Source organism: Dendrobates tinctorius, unplaced genomic scaffold (genome assembly GCF_039654945.1).
Source record: "Dendrobates tinctorius isolate UK_male_01 unplaced genomic scaffold, ASM3965494v1 ptg000020l, whole genome shotgun sequence".
Taxonomy (NCBI): domain Eukaryota; kingdom Metazoa; phylum Chordata; class Amphibia; order Anura; family Dendrobatidae; genus Dendrobates; species Dendrobates tinctorius.
The window spans coordinates 34,731,287-34,751,357 of NW_027361688.1; the positions used below are offsets into that span (position 1 = coordinate 34,731,287).

General features: G+C 42.9%; 1 protein-coding gene across 2 annotated transcripts in view; it reads left to right on the plus strand.

The window, feature by feature from the left end:
* Positions 1–20,071, plus strand: part of CAMK2A (calcium/calmodulin dependent protein kinase II alpha) — a 281,034-nt gene that overhangs the window by 175,068 nt on the left and 85,895 nt on the right. For both annotated transcript variants that reach the window (XM_073567989.1, XM_073567988.1), the window contains exons 4-6: positions 4,654–4,708; positions 6,698–6,763; positions 9,013–9,085. In XM_073567989.1, the coding sequence (XP_073424090.1) occupies positions 4,654–4,708; positions 6,698–6,763; positions 9,013–9,085 (194 nt within the window). The remainder of the gene's footprint in view (positions 1–4,653; positions 4,709–6,697; positions 6,764–9,012; positions 9,086–20,071) is intronic.

Consider the following 20,071-nt stretch of genomic DNA (forward strand, 5'->3'; position numbering starts at 1 on the left):
TATTGAAATATTTCTCTACATAATACAGTTATAAAAAAAATATAAAAAGAAATAACGTAGTGTGAACTGAGCCATGAGCTGAAAACTCATACCTATCATGATAAACGTTCAATAAAGTAGGTTTATGGGGGACTGAAACCACATAAAAAATCCACTAAAAAATTAGTTTGGCTTTGCTATGATTTTACCAGTAAAACACATAGAATTATAAGGGTTTTTCTGAAAGTGCTGATCTTGTCTATCTGCCATAAACCTATAGATAATTTTCAGCCACCTATAGATAATATTCAGGCACTCCAGAGCCACATTTGCGTGATCAGTGGATCGTACCCAACATTCAGAAAGTATATTTTCCTGCAAATAGGTGGTATATTGCCAAGTTGGAACAACCCCTCTAACATTACCTGTTAAAATTTAAACTGCATTGAATGCTGCATGTGGTTTTGGTGAGGTTTTACCCGTATGTCTGTATGCACCTTGAAAGTGAAAGGGGAGCATCATAAATCACCATTTTCATTAACATAAGCTTTATTCATAGTCTGAAAAATGTATCATAAGAGATTAAGACCCGCCCCTGAGGATCCGTATTGTTTCATATCCGCTCTGCATTGTTTCATATGATCTTTGTAGTTCACAGTTACAAGTCAGTTTACATAACTTTGCACACTTTGAATTTAATTGTACCTATTACAGACCTGTTACATATGTAATGTAGTCTATAAAATGTCACAAAAAGCAACTAGCTAATATAAAGCTATACTTTTACATATTACGAGATACATTGCTATGTGACATGACAGCAGCTGGCCAGTAGAGGGAGACGGTTTATGTGCTGAAATAGCAACCTGTCAAATCACAGAGAACAGATTAACCTTAGGCATTGTTCAGATGTGTTGGTTTTCTCGCAGTGTTTGCTCAGTATGTCAGTACTAACCATGTGTGGTTTCTCATATGCAAAAATAAAAATTGCTTCTCCTACACAATACAATGCTGAAAACGGCCAGCACATGGATTGTTCATGGACTGCATCCATGTGTAGACTATAATATAGAGTGATTTTGCTCCAAGACATTGATAAAAAATGGACGTCTTGATTTTCTGCAGACACAAGCCCTGCAAAAAAAACATGCTATATGAACAGCGTTGCCTTAAGGCCCCCAAACACATTAGACCAGGGGCGGACACTGGCAGCTTGGGGCCCCTGTGCAAGAAATGTGTCTGGGCCCCCTTCCTTTTATGGCAACAAAGCTATATATATATATATATATATATATATATATAGCCACACACACATACATGTATATATATTACATAGTCTCCTTTATTATGTATATTGCTGTCCCTTTTACAGTGCCCTCTCTTATTATGTACAGTACCGTCCCTTACATATTGGATTATATAGAGCCCTGTTTTTTTTATTACATACCGTCCTGTCTTGTTTGCTGTATAATGCAATGATGGCTGATGGAGCATGAGAAAGATTACTTTCTAATGGAGGAGCTGATGGACTGGTAGTTTGGTTACCGACTCCTCGATCAGCAGTCATTTTATATGTAAAAAGAGAGGGGACTATGTAATAAAAGAGGGTGCTGTGAATTACAAAATTAACAAGAATACACTAGGTAAGAGAAAGCACTGTACATAACAGCAGAGGAAGCTATATAATAAGGGACGGCACCTTATATAACTAGAGAGGATGGTACGTAATAAGAGACGGTGTTATACATAATAAAAGAGGAAACTATGTAACTAAAGATGGTGTTATACAGAATTAGTGAGAACACTATATACTAAGGGACTGTGTTATACATAATAAGTACGTACACTAGCCATTATAAGTCCCCCTTCCTCCCATCCCAATCCCCCACACCCCTCATTGTCCTCCTCCCCCGCATCCCATTATTGTCCTCTCCCCCACCCCATCATTGCCCATTCCACCACCTCCATCATTTCCTCCTCCCCCTCCACCCCCATTATTGCCCTTTCCTCCACCACCATCATCATTGCATTCTCCCCCACCACCATCATTTCTTTTTCCCTACCACCCCATCATTGGCCTTTCCACCACCTCCATCATTGCCTTCTCCCCTACCACCCCATGATTTCCCTCTCCATCACCTCCATCATTGCCTTCTCCCTATCACTCCCATCATTGCCTTCTCCCCATCACTCCCATTATTGCCTTCTCCATCACCCCATCATTGCCTTTTCCATCACCCCATCATTGCCTTCCCCCATCACCCCCATCATTGCCTTCTCCCCATCACTGCTTTCTCCCCATCACCTCATTATTGCCTTCTCCCCATCACCCCATCATTCCCCTCTCCTCCAACTGCACACACAGACACACACACAGCACCATTGACCTCTCTGCATATTCCCCTGCAGCGCTACGCATGCAAAAACGCACACACACCACCACTCATCTCTACACACACACACATACATACAAAACACACACACATACATACATACAAAACACACACACATGCACACACACAAAGCGCACACACACACATACACACACAGCACCTCTCACCTGTCCTCAGCTGCAGCATCACTGGCACCCGCACTTCTTCGCTCTGGCACAGCGGCTAGCCGGCCGCTGAATGATGATTTAATCCAGCAGCGCTGCTGTCTGTGTTAGAGACTGGAAGCGCGGGCGCCGGGCAGGAAGCAGGACGATCCTTGCAGCTCCGCTCCTGCTATTTTCTCTTGCAGGCAGCGGAGCTGCTGGGATCACTCCCTGCCCGTCGCACATGAGGGCAATCTGACCAGGGGCTCCCCGGAGCCTTGGGCCCGGAGAAACCAGCCAGATTGCCCTAAATATTAGTCGCCCTGCAGGGGCCCCCTGGAGCCTGTGGGTCCCGGTGCAGATGCACCAGTTGAACCTGCGGTATGTCTGCCCATGCATTACAGTTATATTGGCCGAACCTGCTGATATTGACCGTTCCTGACCACACTCTAATGCAGGGGTGCACAACTCCAGTCCTCAAAGGCAACAGTGCATGCTTTTAGGATTTCCTTAGTATTGCACAAGGTGTTGGAATCGTCACTTGTGCAGGGGATGAAATTATCACCTGTGCAATACTGAGGAAAGCCTGAAAATATGTACTGTTGGTGTTCCTTGAGGACTGGAGTTGTGCACCCCTACACTAATGTGTACGGGGGCACCGGCGAATGTCAGAGAAAATGTCTGACTTTGGACTACTCTTCGTATTGTCTCCTGGCGCCAGAGATTCTCAGGAAGATCTATGTCTGGCCCATAGATCTTAAAAGCTTATTTAAATATTAATGAAAGTGTGGATTTTATGGAATAATACATTGGATCCCAGATATAAAGGTATCATTTTATTAAACTTCCTATGACTTACATCCCTATGATGCTAGTCACTACTCACAGACAAGCTGTGAGGCAGGGTAGTCAAACATTCTGCTGTCAGAATACAGAGAGGACTTTATAAATTAAAGAGGAAAGACAAAAACGTAGTCAGGTCATGATTTGAGGTCAGAATACCAAGAAAATAGAAGTCTAGATCAAAGGGGCTAGGCAAATGGATGGTCAGAACAAGGTCCAAGGTCAGGCAGCAATATATCAACAAACAGAGGACAGGAATACAAACAGCACCACCGAACAAATTCTACAAGTGGCAGGGATCTGCAACTGACGGCTTAGCCAAGTAGCAGGGTAATCACTTAGAACAGGGAACACCTGAAGGAAGCTCAGCACCTCCCAGTCTCAGATTGGATGGCTGAGCTGTCTTTCAAATTACTGACAGCTCAGCATGTCCCTGCACTAGATTGGATGACAGGAAAGATGTATATCTTTGTACCGCGTTAGCCAGTAGATAGAAAAATATTCAGAATTGAGAGTCCTCAGTGGTTGATAGCTTTTGATGGCTAACTCAAAAGATGGTAACACATTGCAAGCTTTCGAGGCTACTCAGGTCTCTTCATCAGGCATAGACTAATGATTGTGTTGCATGGATTTATGTCTTTTTACATCAATTAAGGAATTTGCTCCTAAGACCTTGTGGGGGCATCACAACACATTAGGAGACTCCAATCTGAGGACAATAAAACATCCGGACTCCTTATCTATGAACTGGTCCAATATTTATGTTTCTCCCTCTCCCATAATCATAATTCTGCTTCACGGTCACTTGTTTCATCTATTGCATTTTTTCTGTGCTGTATTGTGCATAAATATGTGACTCTTCAGATTTTGTATTAGTCTAGCCTGATGAAGAGACCTGAGTAGTCTCGAAAGCTTGCAATGTGTTACCATCTTTTCAGTTAGCCATTAAAAGGTATCAACCACTGAGGACTCTCAGTCCTGAATATTTTTACTAGATTGGATGAGGGTTGATCATACTAACATAGCCCCTTTAATAGCCCGAATGCAGTTCTGTGGGAGATAGTAATACAAACTAATATTTTTTCAATTGTCGTCAACTTCAGATGGAGTTATCTGGCAAATATACAATTGCATTTTTTATGAAAAAAAAATTATGTTCCGTACTTCCGAGATAATTTCTGCGAGATTATAGCAGGCAGATTTTTATCCGTCTGAACATGAATTTTCTTGCATTATTTATTGCAGGCTATGCTAATATAATTGCGTATATTAATATTTGCTGTCCTCCTTTGCAGTGAGACTACATGACAGCATCTCGGAGGAAGGACACCACTATTTAGTGTTTGATCTGTGAGTATGCTATCTATGTTCACCGGCGATGTCTCTGCCGTACTCACGGCGATGTGTGATTAGAATGGTAATGAAGTTCATTTTCTATTTAATGAAACAATTATCTTGCTAGACTCTTACATTTTCCTTGGCGGTTTTAGCCATTGTACTGTTCACAATCACTCTCTGCCCTTTAACACTTGTAAGAGGGACAATTAACAAGGTGGCATTGCCCCTTAAAGAGGATCTATCACTTGCTCAAAAAATATAGTTAAATACCTTGTAAAAATCCCCGAGCTGCCCTGATTCTGATGCTTTTTCCTGTTTGGATCTACCTCGCTTCATTGCAGAGATATTCACATTTGTTTCATCTGGAGCACAGTATGTGAAATTTCTGCTTATAGTTCAACTGGATGTTTCTTCTGAGAATTCTCTTGGGACTTGCATATTCACCCTTCCCTTGGCAGCATCCAAGACTATTCGATGAGCTGACATTCTATGACTGGTAGCATCGTTGAGGGAGGGTTCAAAGCACACACACCCAAGAGAAGATTCTGAAGAAACGCCCAATTGGACTGCAAGCTGAAATTTCACTTACTGCGCTCCAGATTAAACAAATATGAATATCTCTGAAAATAGGACGACACAGCACAAAACGGGAAAGAGCATCAGAATCAGAACAACTCATGGTTTTTTTTTACAAGGTATTAACTCAATTTTTAAGCAATTGACAGGTCCTCCTCAAAGTAAATATCATAGTCTACATCACTTTGACTCACAGACTGCATTTATGTTAAAATGGGTTGTCCAGGACTTTAGTGATAACGTTTTTTAGGATAAGTCATCAATATCAGTTTAATGGGGTCTGACACCCAACACCCTCACCGATCAGCTTTTTTTCTGCTTCTGCTTTGGTCGATGCACGCATTGAGCAAAACCGGTACACCACAATTTAATACAACTGTAATGGCAATTTTCTGGTACTGCAGCTCAGCTCCTATTGAAGGCCACAGTAAGTAATTGTGCTGTTATGGTTCCATACGCTACCCCCATCCAGCCCAAGATGGAGCTAAGAAAAACAGTATAATGATGAGGGTGTTGAGTTTCGGACCTCCACTGATCTGATATTGATGACCTAGGTTAGCAATCCATAAGTCCTGGGCAGCCCCTTGAAGTAGAACATGTCCCACTGACTTGAAATGGTAACATGCAGTTAACCATATATTTATACATTTCCAGGCACAAAAATATAGAGATATCAGAATAAAAACAAAATTACATGAACATTGTTAATTTACAGGAATGCAAATACTTCCCAAAAGAGACATTGCTGAGAATGAACAGTTCATTTTTAGAAAAATATGATAGGTAAACTTTTAAAAAAATTCAGAGACTTTAAAAATAATGTTGACATGCCTGACATACCAGTGTGAGGAGACTTAAAGGCCATGCAGTGCTGCTTAGGAAAAATAAATATGCAAATTGCCTCTTAAGAGAGAATGAGAACAAGAACTCTAGTGCCACCTACTGGCAGTAATAATCCTAAAATTCAATATCAACCCTTAAATGAGCCTTACAATTTGACTTAGGATAAAAGAAAAACCAGATACTCTGTTTGCAGATACGTGTTCTGGAGTTTTGCCCCTCCTCAGTGCAAAGCAAAATATCTGATTTGGCTGTATGAGAGGCCTCTGACTAGGGTCTAGGGACTTTAGAAATAATGTCTAAGGGATAACATCTCTCCTTGTGAAGAGTGACATGCCAGTGCTTTGCAATGAGAAGGGGCAAATACCCCGAAACACGTGTCTGCAATTAGAGTATCTGGCTTGGTTTTTATTTTAACTCAAGGCCCGTTAAAGGGTCGATATTGACTTTTAGGATTGCTTTTTCCAGAAGTTGGCACTAGAATTCAAGTCATCTTCCTCTTTGAAGAGGCAATTTGCATAGACATAATGTGCAACCCAGCACCAGGTTCTGACTTCTGACCTCACCTGCTTTGTGTCTTCACAGGGTCACTGGTGGAGAGCTGTTTGAGGATATTGTTGCCAGAGAGTATTACAGTGAAGCAGATGCCAGGTAAGTGTGTTCTACAAATATCAACGGTCAATGAACTAGATTCTCAGTAGTCCTCCTGACTCTAAACAACTATTATAGTTAAAGATTAAAAACGAGTGCAAGAATTCGGCACAACCTATACACTATTTTAGCAGTGAAATTATTTAATATATTATCGGCAATAAATGACAGCAAGTGGTGCTCAGCGAAGTAGGCGATACAATAGATATACGTCTTACAATAAGAAAAGAAAGAACACGGCACTCTCCGTAAAGTGCTTCTTGTATTGGTCCAAACTGGAGTAGCTAAACATATGGCTAGATCGGGCACGACGGCCGTTTCGCATCACTGATGACACCGGATGAAGCGCTATCGGTGAAGTGAAGCGCACGTCGTGCCTAGTTAAGAGAAGACAGCAAACTCCAGCAATAAGTTTAGCTACTCAAGTTTGGACTAATAAGAGGAGCACTTTTTGCATTTATGGTGAGTACCTCGTTCTTTCTTTTCACATTATAAGTAATTATATTTAAAGGGATTGTCTGGGACTTAGAAATAAAAGGTTGTCAATAGAGATGAGCAAATGGATTCATAACAAATTGAATTCATTACAGATGCCCCTAAAATTTCAGATCATGGCATATCCCAAATTTTTGGCATTCAGTTTGCTCAAAACCATCAAATTGTCATCAGCTAACCACTATTTTGTTGTATTATTCTGAAGCTCAGGAAGGGGTTACAGTAAAATTAAAAAAAGACACATTATAGCTACCCGTCCACCCCTCCTAGTCCTCGTCTGACTCCTTACACCACTTTGACTCCCTAGTTCCCCGCGTGGGTCCGCGGGCCTTCAATGCTTTTGGCACTGATGTCCATATGGTCATATGGAGGGTGACATATGTCAACTTGCTTTCCTTTCCCTCTCAGTCCCCCCCCCCCCGCAAATTGTGTGAAGCCATAGTCATTTGGGGGGATAGCAAACATCATTCATGTCAATGACAAATGTCACCTTCCACGTGACTGCATGGGCCTTGGGGTTTGAAGAACTGAAAGCCAAGGAACAGAGGCGGTGACGGTGGCAAAAGAAGGTGGTGAAGGTGGCATAAGAAGATGGTGAAGGTGGCATAAGGAGTCAGTCGAGGGCGTAGAACAGATGAGTATATGATGATTATTATTTTTTAACCACTTCCGCCCCTCGTTTATTGTACTTTGGGGTCTGGAAAAAGGAGAGAGCCTAATAAATGTCTTTTCGAGGCATTTTTGATTCAGCTCTCAACAGTCCAAAAGGGAATGTTTTCCAGCATCAAAGAAAACGTTGTTAAAACTTAGCCTTAATCTTAGGGTTAAATCAAAATCAATTTTCTACCCGAAACGCGTAAGCAATATAGATTTTTTCTGACACGTGCACATTCTACAAATTTTTTTATTCTGCATGATTAAAGGCTAAGTTTTAACTACTTTACTTTGGTGCTGGAGAACGTCCCCCTATTTTGGACCATTGAGAACTGTTTGACCTAGAAGTCAGACCAGCCCATACTCCGTGCACCACACCCAGACCCCCAGACTGTCTACCCTGGAAGTTTCCTGGGACACTTATCTCTAAGCCGGAGTTGTGAGCTGAATTGACACTTTTTCTACTTTTGGTTCAGACTTATTATATTTGGACCGAATCCAATCTGCCCCCCGAATTGAGCGATTGTGCTTGTAACGAATTTCGGGAGATTCGCTTATCTCTAGTCAATAATATCAAAAGGGTGGGTGTCTAAGACCCACCACTCCCTAGGTCAGCTGTTTGCCCAGTGTTACAGAGCCAAATCTCTGACTACATTGTAGTGGCCATACTTGGGTAATGCGGCTCAGCACCTGTTGAAGCTCCTGTTTCGGTTCTGTACACTGTGTGCCTCTGGTCACCTTGGAAGCTACAAGCAGTTAACTAGAGTGGGTTCTGGGTGATCAACCTCCACCGGTCTAATATTGAGGAGAGGACCTATCCTAAGGATTGACCATCAGTATCTAACTAGTGGACAATCCCTTTAAGAAAGTCTGACTGAACATGGAGCATCTGTCTCGACAATAAAATCTGTCCAGATCCCACTAACTAACCATCTGGTGCCATTTATACTACTGGTGTTCATTTATTTGGAAGAGGTTCCCATGGGTCCATGTGGGTCTGCAGCCACACCATCCCCCATAGTTATGCCCCAAGTGGTAGTAGTTAAAAGATTAACCTGATTTGCTTTCTTCTATTTTCTTGCGGATTCTTTTATGATCAGCCACTGTATTCAGCAGATCCTAGAGGCAGTACTGCATTGTCACCAGATGGGGGTGGTGCATAGAGATTTAAAGGTAAGCCAACGCATATATTGCATCCTATTGTTACCTCTAAATTGGAAAATTATATGTTGCAAGTACAATGGTCTCTTAGGTCAAAACACAATTTTCTGGGCCGTTGCTGCGCATGTGATTGACAGGGGGATCCAGCCAATCAGCACCTGTTTTACTGCAGTGCATGGAAGTCCAAATGGCTGTCTTGTAGTGCCTCTCTCCAGTACAGTGCTTACAAATACATCCCTTAAGAGCCTGTCACATTAAGCGATATCGCTAGCAATATCGCTATAACGTCACTGGTTTTTGTGACGTTATAGCGATATTGCTAGCGATATCGCTAAGTCTGATACTTACCTCCGACCGGCTCCCCTGCTGGTTATCGTTGATTGCGCGAGAGCGGCCTGGGCCGTTTCTTGTCGTGAGCTTCCTGCTGTGGAGACGAGCGACACGTGGACGCGGGCGGGAGGACGTCAGGATCGCCTCGTCTGACAGGTAAGTGACGACCCCCGACCCCTGCTATGTCGCTGGTGAGATCTGCCTGTGTGGCAGCTCACTAGCGACCACTTAGCGATGCACCAGCGATCCTGACCACGTCATATCGCTGGTCGGGATCGCTGGTGCATCGCTAAGTGTGACAGTACCTTAAGTGTGACAGTACCTTTAGACCAGATGAGCATTTTATTAGTCGTGCTCTAGATAGAAAAAATAACTCATGACTCTGATTTGTATTCAGTCACCGCTCACCCAGCCTTATTGAAAGCTGCAGCTTGTACTGAGCAGTGTGAGATCTCAGCAGCGAGGAGGGACACCGAGAAGCTGTCAATCAGGCTAGGTAAATGACATACACTTTCATAAAGGATCGAACAGCCATTATAACAATGGTTTTCAAACTAAATACACCAGCCTCGTCAGGTCTAAGAGATCTATTTAGTAATGTATGAAGTTTGTATTGTCAAATCTAGTGACAGATCAACATTAGGGAAGCACTGTACTGTGTATCCAAATCAAAGCACAGACAGTACCCCTTGTTCATTGTTTATAAGGATAGTTATTTTTATTAATGTTAATTATTGATGCTTTTTCATTAAATATATTTTTTGAATTCTATGTAGCAATAGAGACTGTCTACGCTATATGTAAAATTGATACCCAATGAGTACACTAGGACCCAAAGGTACATGACAGTGGACCTTACACAAGAAAAGTATGTGGACTTTTTGTCTGTTCATTGGCCAAAGACCAACCCATTCCCGAGTCCAAAAAATTCCTCACCAGTGTGAGGATCCTCAGGGATTATGAGGCTTGGGATGGAATGAGCAGCCACTTACATGAAATCTAATCAGTAGTAAGCACTAGTAGTAGTAGTGCCTCTCTTACTTGCATGTCCACTGTACAGCAGCTATGCAGATTGGAAATACACTATATGGAGAAAAGTATTGGGGCGCAGCGCATAATCATTGAAGTCAGATTTTACACTCAGTCCCATTGTCATAGATGGATAACATTCAGCCACCTCGACATGTTGTCTACTTTTACTAACATGTGACAATGGTTGGTGGCAAAAATATCACTGATACCGACATGGTACTGTAATAGGAGTCACTGATGTAACGAGTCAGTCCATAACATTTCTTCCATCCTAAATATTCCACCATCATATATGTAGGTGTTACTGAAAAGTGAAAGGAACCGCAGCAACTCAAATATGAAGTCAAGACGGCATAAAGTTACAGGGCTATAGTGCTTAGTGTGCACAAAAATTGGCAATGCTCTGATTTAATGTCATAAAGGTCTTGGAACTTTGCAGTTATTCATAAGAGCACAAAAACTGTGCACCTGGAGCTTTACGCCATGGGTTTTCATGATGGAACAGCTGCATGCAAGTTTTACACCACCAAGCACAATGCCAAGCGTCGGATGAAGTGGTGTAAAGCCGCCAACACTGGACTCTGGAGCAGAGGAAATAAGTTCTGTGCAGTGACGAATCACACTTCTCTGTCTGATGTCTGATGGACGAGCCTGAGTTTGGCGAATTCCAGGAGAATGTTACCCACCAAGGTTTTGGTGGAGGAGATGTAATGTTAAGGGCTTGTGTTTCAGGGTGTTGGCCTTGGTCATTTAGTCCAGTGAAGAGTAATCTCAATGTTTCAGCATAATACATTGTGGACAATTGTAGCTTTCAGCTTTGTGGGAGGTCTTTTTCTGTTCCCCATGACTGCGTCCAGTGCACAAGGTTCATAAAGCCATGGTTGGGTGGAGTTTGGTGTGGAAGAACATGACCAGACACACAGAGTCCAAACCTCAGCCCATCCAACACCTTTGTGATGAATAAGAATGGTGATTGTGAGGCCGCCCTCTCATCCAACATCAGAGTTTGACCTCACAAATGATCTGGGTGAATAGCCAAAAATTCTCCGTCACCTCCAAAATCTTGTAGAAATCTGTCCCAGAAGAGTGAACGCTGTGATACCTGCAAACAGAACAACTCCACATTAATGTCTATGGATTTAGAATGGGAGGTCAGTAAAGCTCCTGTTGGTGAAATGTGGAGTGGTCCACTCCTAATACTTTTGTTCATATTATGTATGTTACGTCAACTTTTCTAACGGTGTTCAATTGTATCCAGACATCTTAAGAATCACTGGAACACCCAGGACTTTTCATAAAAATACAGTTGCCTTACTGCAACGATTAAAATTACCCTTATCCCACAAATGGAATGTTCTTTTTAGTCCATTTCCTAGAATATCGGGAAAGAGAGAAAACTCATTTGACTGTTGGAGTTGCATCCCTTAAAGGGGTTGTTTACTACTAGGACAACCCCTTCTTGATCAAAATGTTTAGCCCCGATAACATAATAAAACTTATACTCACCTTCCATGTCGTCGCCGTTCTCGCGGTGTCGGCACTCAGTGTCCGCAGGGCTCTTGTGTGCGGCATTGTGACATGTGACGCCGATGCCCAATCAGCACTGGCATCACTGTCTCCTTCTTCGGACGTTTTGAACATGAAGAGGAAGTCCCGGCTACAGCTGATCCCTGGCTTCCTCTTCATGCTTAAAACATCCAAAGGCAGAGACAGTGATGGAAGCGGTGATTGGGCGCCAGAGTTATGTGTCACATCACCGCACAAGATCCCCAGAGAGAGCGAGTGTCAACACCAGGGGAATGTCGCCTGGAGGGGAGTATAAGCTTTATGTTATTGGGGCCAAACGAGGAGTATGGCCCCAATAACTTGGACACCTTCTTTAACTCCCTTTTGTAAAAAAAAAAAGGCACTTGTGGAGATACGGGGGTCAGTGGGTGCTCTCGTCCGCAGGCTTGGCTGTCTTTAGCAAGACTGCATGGACCAGGGCTCATACCACTGAACAGCCGCTCTTTCCCTGTGGACAGAACACTACTCAGACAACACAGGGTGAGGGTAAAACAATGTGGCAATACTTTGTTGAACCACAACACACAATAGCAAACAGAACAGTCCCATTAAATACCCAAGATGGGGCAAATTACAGAGTCTCACCCTTCCGCTGACTCGCCGGGATTAGAGCTGCTTCCAGTGTTGCATACCCCCACCAGTAGCTCCCAAATTTTGATTGCCCCCACAGTGAGGGGGCAACGACAAGCTTAGGAAGTTAACAGATAACAGTGAGGTATGCGGCCAGGTGAACCAATTGTCCCAACCTGGATACTTTAAGATGTCTCTGGGGTTTCAGTGATGGTCAATAAAGCCGTCCTGTGTTCTACCAGGGTCCATATTACCCTAAGCTGAGATCCTGAAGAGTCACACCGACCAGAAGAAAATGTCTCTTTATATAGTGGCATGTAAACTATTTTTAGCTTTACCCAGTGTCCTTCAGTCCAGCCTCACAGATAAGGAGAAGAATGGTGACAACCAAGTTGCATTGTCCGAATATGTAATCTATTTGCATAGATTTTCCTTCTCTGTTTTAAAAATAAACAAACTATCTGGGCTATACAATGTTTAATTAACATATCAGTAGACCGCACTATTCATCAAGAATAAGAGCTCACTATGTTATATCAAATATCAACTTACAAGTCAATATTCCAGGCTTACACAAACAAGATTCTGTTTTTTGACCAACCATAAATTAACACTTAAATCCAAAAGCCAACATACAGATAAAAAGTCAATTCTTCTTGGTTTGCTAAACATAGTCGTCTGGGTAATTAAGATATACGGTAATCTGGTTACTTCACAGCACTCATAGGTATTCTATGTCATTGATACCACCCTTGAGGTGTAGAAAGAGATGAAAGCAAAGGTGTCCTCCCATCTTCTTCCTCTGACTATAGGGTCTGTACATCCCCATAAAGTCAGCAACGTACAGTAGAAGTCCTAGAGGTCATGAGGATCAGACTTGTATTGGAGAAGGTTTTAGGTCCAAAAAGAATCCAAAACAAGTTCTGGAGACCCCAAATTTGTCCATGAACAATCACCATCATTGCCTTTCTCCCCTATGCACCATGTGAAAAAGGGGCCATATACAAAGGGACAAAACTACAGGACTGTTATGAATATGACTTAATGTGCAGATATTGGAACATAACATGAAATACCCAAGGGATATACACAATGTAATAATACTTTCATTACTTATTAACACAAGTCTGAAGTGCTGCGTGAGAAGGGGAACAAGAAAATAACACTTTTCAAGAGAAACTGCTTTCACGCTCCAGTATTGTGCGGGCAATGAAAGCATACAGAATGATTGGTGCTCTGCTTCCCTGCGAGGCGTTCATTGTCTGTAAGTGCTGACCCTAAAATTACCTATAGCAATACACAGAATGGCTGACATAGAACAGTATAGTGCACGCAATGGAAAGTGATACCTGTGCATTACAAATGTCTAGTAGAGTGAAGCCTTAATGGGATAGTATTAGATTACAAAAGCATGATGTCTTTTTTTTAGAAAAGTGCCATGCGTGGTCATGGGTTGTATCTGCAATTGCAGCCCACCCTTCTCTCTTCTTCAAGTAACACCACACCCAACCTGTGGAAAAATGTGGCTCTGTTCCTGGTGGTACAGGCCATTTTTTTAAATTTTAAAATAAAATAACTCTTAATAAGATTATTAAGGGTGCTGAATTATTCCACCTAACTAATCTCTAGAAGTGAGAGGGGACACCAAGTGCAATAGGGTCTTGTCCAGTGGATAGAGGAGTCTAGGTAAGAGATATAGATTTTGCTCACCTTTTGAGTTTGTTAAAACCTACAACTTAGGAATCAAGATGTGACAGATGCTGCAGTATCCGCAAATCTGGAGATCTGCCGTGAAGACCTATAAATGGGAAGCTAGGAGTAATAGTCTGCGCTGCTGTGCTACCCGGAGGACATAATGAAGGATTTAAGCCAAGCAGTTTATTCTTGATGCGGTTTGAAGTTGAACCAATTAGGTTAGATATTAGAAAAAACTTTTTGACAGTGGGGGTGATCAATGAGTGGAACAGGCTGCCAAGAGAGATGGTGAGTTCTACTTCAAAGGAAGTCTTCAAACAGATACTGGACAGATATCTGTCTGAGATGGTTTAGTGAATCCTGCATTGAACAGGGGGTTGGACACGACGACCCAGGAGGTCCCTTCCAACTCTAACATTCTATGACTTTTCATCAGGAAAACCACTGTTTAAACTTTAGTTCCCCTGCTGAAAAAGTTGGTTTAACTTCGAAACCCGTTGAGATAAACTGCTTGGCATAAATCCTTCATCACGTTCTTCAGATTTTTTTGACCCCAGCACATCTGCACAGGCTACTACTCTTAGTTTTCCATTTATTGACCTACCCAATCCTGACACAGGAGGGCCAATGTTGGTTCATCTTTTCTCAAGAGGATGGTTCCAATATCAGCTGTATCCCAAAGTCTCAATATTAGCTACCATGACATCTATACTCAATGGGTTAACTCACTGATCACTGGGGTCTGTCTGCTAGGATTGTATTTATGAGAACAGGGCACTGAATCTTGGAAACTGCCTCTGAGCCCTGTCTTTAATGGAGCGGAGGGGCACATGCTCCACCTCCACTCCATTAATTGTCTGTAGGACTTCAAAAAATAGCTGAGCACTGTGCAGATGTAAGTAGATGGACATACTGCCCACATTCCCCCTTGAAGAATATTTAAATTGTTATAATGTGTAATGTGTGTGACATGGTTAGTAATCTTGGTATTGCGTGATGCTCAATAATAGGGAGAGTGAGAGTTAATGGTTGAGACTAGCCCAGAGTGGGAGGTGTTAGACTGAGGGGGAAGTTACAGTTTCCTGTTAGAAAGAGAGGTAGGGCCGGGAGAGCATAGAAAAAGGACCTGGAGTGTCGCTAAAGTGAGAGGAGACCAGGAGAGAGATAGTGTGATCTGTAGAGGAGCAGTAAAGAGCAAAAGTGACTGAGAGACAGAGTGATTATCTGGAGACGGGTCCTGAGACAGGACTTCTAGCAGTACGACCCAGAGTTTATAACTGCAGAAGTTAAAGGGAATCTCTTTTTTAGCATATCATGTAAAAATATCATTCAATTTAGTGTCAGCTCTGCATTATACAAGTACTTTTTATACCCCTTGACTCCCCACCAATGATACCTAAATACCATTTTTATTCCTCCCGCAGTGTATGTAAATATGCTCGGTCTGGACCGATGGGCGGGGCTTATTGTCCATCTCCACCCCTCCTCCTCGTTTTGCTGTACGTATTGGTTTCTGTGAATATCACAGATAACGTAGTTACCGCGCATGCGCAGTATGCTTTGCCCAACTGTGGGCAAAGCCGAAAAACAGTATTGCGCATGTGCCAGCATACGCCATGGTTTTCTATGGCCCAGAAGTATAGAAAGGGACCATTTGAATGTGCACACGCAGTAACTCTACGTGAACACAGGAATTACCCGAAAGGAATGTGTAGTGCAAGCCAGGAGGGGGGGAGAGACGGATAATAAGCAACGCCCATCGGACTGGACCGAGCATATTTACATACACCGCGGGAGGAATAAAAACGATATTAATGTATCATTGGTGGGGAGTCAAGCGGTATAAAAAGTACTTGTATAATGCATAGGTGACAATAAATTGAATGATATTTTTACATGATATGCCAAAAAAGTGGTGACAGATTCCCTTTAACGGGCCTATACAGGACTGACTATGCGAGCCAAGTAGAGTGACCCAGGTGGGAGTTGCAGAGCATCAACAATAGAGAAGATAAGTATCAGACATACTGGCACCACAGCTCCCCTAAGGGGAAAGAAGACCCGAAACCGCGGATTGAGTAAAGGACTGTTGCTAAGCTGAACTGTATTGTCGAGCTGGGTTTGCGGTGGAGTAGTGAGAGATCGTGAATAAAAAGAATGAGCAAAAAGAGTAAAGCGGAAGGAATTGAAACTGTGTAGAAAATGCTCCAAATTGTGAAGGAAACATTAATAAGTTTGTGTACCTGCTGTCTCCCGTATATATTCCCTACCAAGTTCCCATTCAGTAAAAAGTTTATTTTTTAATGGTGGTCTCCCTCTTTGAACTTTGAAACATGTGGTCCTGGCAATCCAGCATCATCGGTTACAAGCGGCCTGCACATGCGTAGCGCCCTCACAGCACAAGTTCACACACCCACCCAGGATCCCCACCTTCATGTAACGTGCCGGGGCGCAAGAGATAAGTACCTCGCCCATGGCTACCAAGCTTAGTGGAGGTCCTGCATGGTCAACTTTTATTCCATTCATGATGGGGCTCAGACGAGTGGGTCACCCTCCCAGGGCTCTGGGGTATTCGGTACCGGGCCGGTGTCAGCGGGATGTGTCACAGCGGAGGTGACCCGGTCCGTGGTCCTGGGCGCCCAATGTAAAAAGGGGGAGATTGAATGGTGGAATGTAGTTAATGGAATAGTTTGTGACACCACCTGTGGTGTTCGGCAAGTGAGATGTTAGGCCGGCGCTGCATGCAGATCCTCTGGGGCTGGTGGTGTATTGCAGCCAAGATGGTGAAGCTCCCCACAGGTAGAGCTGTAGCCCCAGGGCAGTGTAGATGTAGGGGTAGAGGAGAGGCACAAGCGGTGTAGAAGCTGGTACCCAGATGTAGTGGTGCTGGGTGCGTTGGCGCGAGAATGAGTGGAGGACACAAGGGCTTGTAGTTCCAAAGCTTTACTCACAGTCTGTATTACACACAGGTGCCTGCCTCCGTGCTGTGTCCTCCGGGTCAGGGACTCAGTCAACCTCCTGGCCAGATGGAATGCTCCCTTCCAACACTCCGCCAACATGTGCCTTTTTGAACGTCTCCTCTTATAGCGCCTTTAAGTGTGAAGTACTCCTAGTACTGAGTTACACTGGAGTGCCTCCTGACAGATGTTCCCAAGAACTCTACTTGTACGGCAGACTGTGCCTGCTTCGGGGACTCCTCACTCCTGAGTCCTGACTCACTATCAATGTTGCTGTTGTGCCCCCAAGTCTTAGATAGGAGTAGTGCATTTACAGCCCACTACTCCACCGGTGTCTGCTGTAGAACCATTAGTGTCCATACAACCTCGGGGACCGGGCCCCGGCCTTGCGCTTAGAACTTCTAGGCAGGGTTCTTCCTCTAACCCATGTCCTCTGTTCCCTTTTACTCCTACGTTCCGTACTATTCTTTCCTTCTTATGGAAGCTTAGGTTTCGGTTCAATGTCTTTCTCCTTCTTTCCTTTCCTGTGCCAGCAGACCAGGTCACTGAGATCTGCTGCAACACCTCCTTCCTCCATCCCTCTTCCAGGGATCTTCTTTCCTCACTCCTCTCTGAGTGACCCTCTGACTGCTGACTGACTGACTGAAATTCTAAACCTTCTCACTCTTTTATGTATTCTAAACTCCACCCGCCTCCCAGCACGTTTCGTGTTCCAAGCAGGGAGCCACCAAAGGTGCTCTGCTACACTCCAAGCAGGGAGCCGCAATGTGGCTTTGCTGAACTACTGTGTTGTGTGGAATGCGAGTGTTGGAGCGTGGTTCGGAGCCTCCAACTCACCCGGATGGTGGGGTACCACACCTCAGGAGGAGGTGCAGTACCTCTGTGGCAACTGAACCCTCAGGGGTGCCACAAGAGCACAGTTCCATGATTCCCGAACCCCGTTCTATGGATGACTACGGGCCCAACAATGAGACCCCCAATGACCAGTAAGTTATTCTCTATCCATACTAAGCTATTACCTTGGGACTAGCCCTTTTAGGAGGCAGATTGCTACCTTCGATCATCCGATTGACAGTACTTTGAAACAAAAAAAGGGATTGTATACTTTCAGTCATACAGAATTTCTAGGATATGCTATCGTATAATAGATTACATTTGCTTTACAAAGTCCTGTTTTATTTAATATAGCTCTCCCCACCCATCGGAAATTGTGTACACCCCTTATCTTAATTTAAGAGAAACTGGATGAAAACTCAGGATATTAAACACAATGCAATCTACATGTGCGATGCACCATGGTCGGATTACAACCCAAGACCATCGCGCAGTGAAGCAGCTCTGCTATGCACGGTGCCTAGGGGCATGTCAGTCTCTTCTAATATTTCTGTTCTCCGCGAAAAGTTCAGGAAGGCGAATAAAACGTGTTATGGTGTTGAAATATGGAAATCTTCTATGGCCCATTTTATTTGTGTAGTGTCCTTTAAGTCAGTGACATTTCTGTATGCGATAAAATCAGAATTCCCTTAGGTAAACTTAATTTTCCATTTACCAAGTCAGTTATCTTTCGTTGTGTCGCCATCATCCAGCCTTGGGCGCTCTCGGGATCTCAGGTTCTTTGGTTTATAATGTAATGCATTTTCACAGTGAACGTTGGCTTTTAAGCATATCGAAGCATCTCGCAGTCTCTCAAGACATCTGATGGTTTCTCTACTCTTGACTTAGTGGCTTCAAAGCTAAAAAGCTCCTAAACTGGCAGATGCAAGCCTGGCGACACACATTTCGAGTCAGTGGCGCATCAAAATTTAACTTTTTTTAAAATTTACTGATGGAGCAAAAATGTAATTCAGGACAAAGTGATGTTTTTATAATGTTTTCCATAAAAAAACTATTATTTTTGGAAAAATCTGATTACTATGAGAACCGGTGTAACCTGGCTCGAAATGTTGACTGGTTCTCTAACAACCTCAGTGACTCACATACAGGGGTCAGGCTGCCTAGTAATTAGATAGAACATATCTCTCAACAAGGAAAAGGGTTTTCATAGCTCACCACTATAATGTCCCCACCACCGCATATGACTCCAGAGATTCCGGCCAGTGCAGACAAACAGAAGTTCAATTAGACATCTCTGGTAAAACAATTTCTTACTTTATTTGCATTCCATTACAAGATCGTCATAACAGAACACTATCCAGATGTTGACACGTTTCGACTAGAGGAATTATTCTTATTCCATCGTGAAGCAATGGAATAAAACTGAATGGGAGGAAACACAGATTAGATATTAGAAAAAACTTTTTGACAGTGAGCGTGATCAATGAGTGGAACAGGCTGACATGAGAGGTGGTGAGTTCTCCTTCAATGGAAGTCTTCAAACACAGGCTGGACAGACATCTGTCTGGGATTATTTAGTGAATCCTGTATTGAGAAGGGGGTTGGACATGAAGACCCTGGAGATCGCTTCCAACTGTAACATTCTATGATTCTATGATGCGAGTACAGTGTAATTTTTCTCACCTATCATCCATATGCAATGAATTTTTAACATAATCTTATACATACTGTAATTCTCTAGGTAATTTAAAGCTAGCTTACAAATCTAGTAAAGCAATCTTATATACATATATATAGATATACTGTAGATAATAGAAAAATATTAGATATATTAGAGATAGAATAGATATATAGAATATATAGATATCCTGTAGATATATAATGTCACAAGCCCCTTACTTATTATTAAACGAACACCTTTTAGTGCCTTTCGTGTGGGTTTATTTAGTAGGTTTATTAAACCTATTAGATAAATAAATAATTTAAAAAACTATGTGAGGTCCCTTCTATTTTA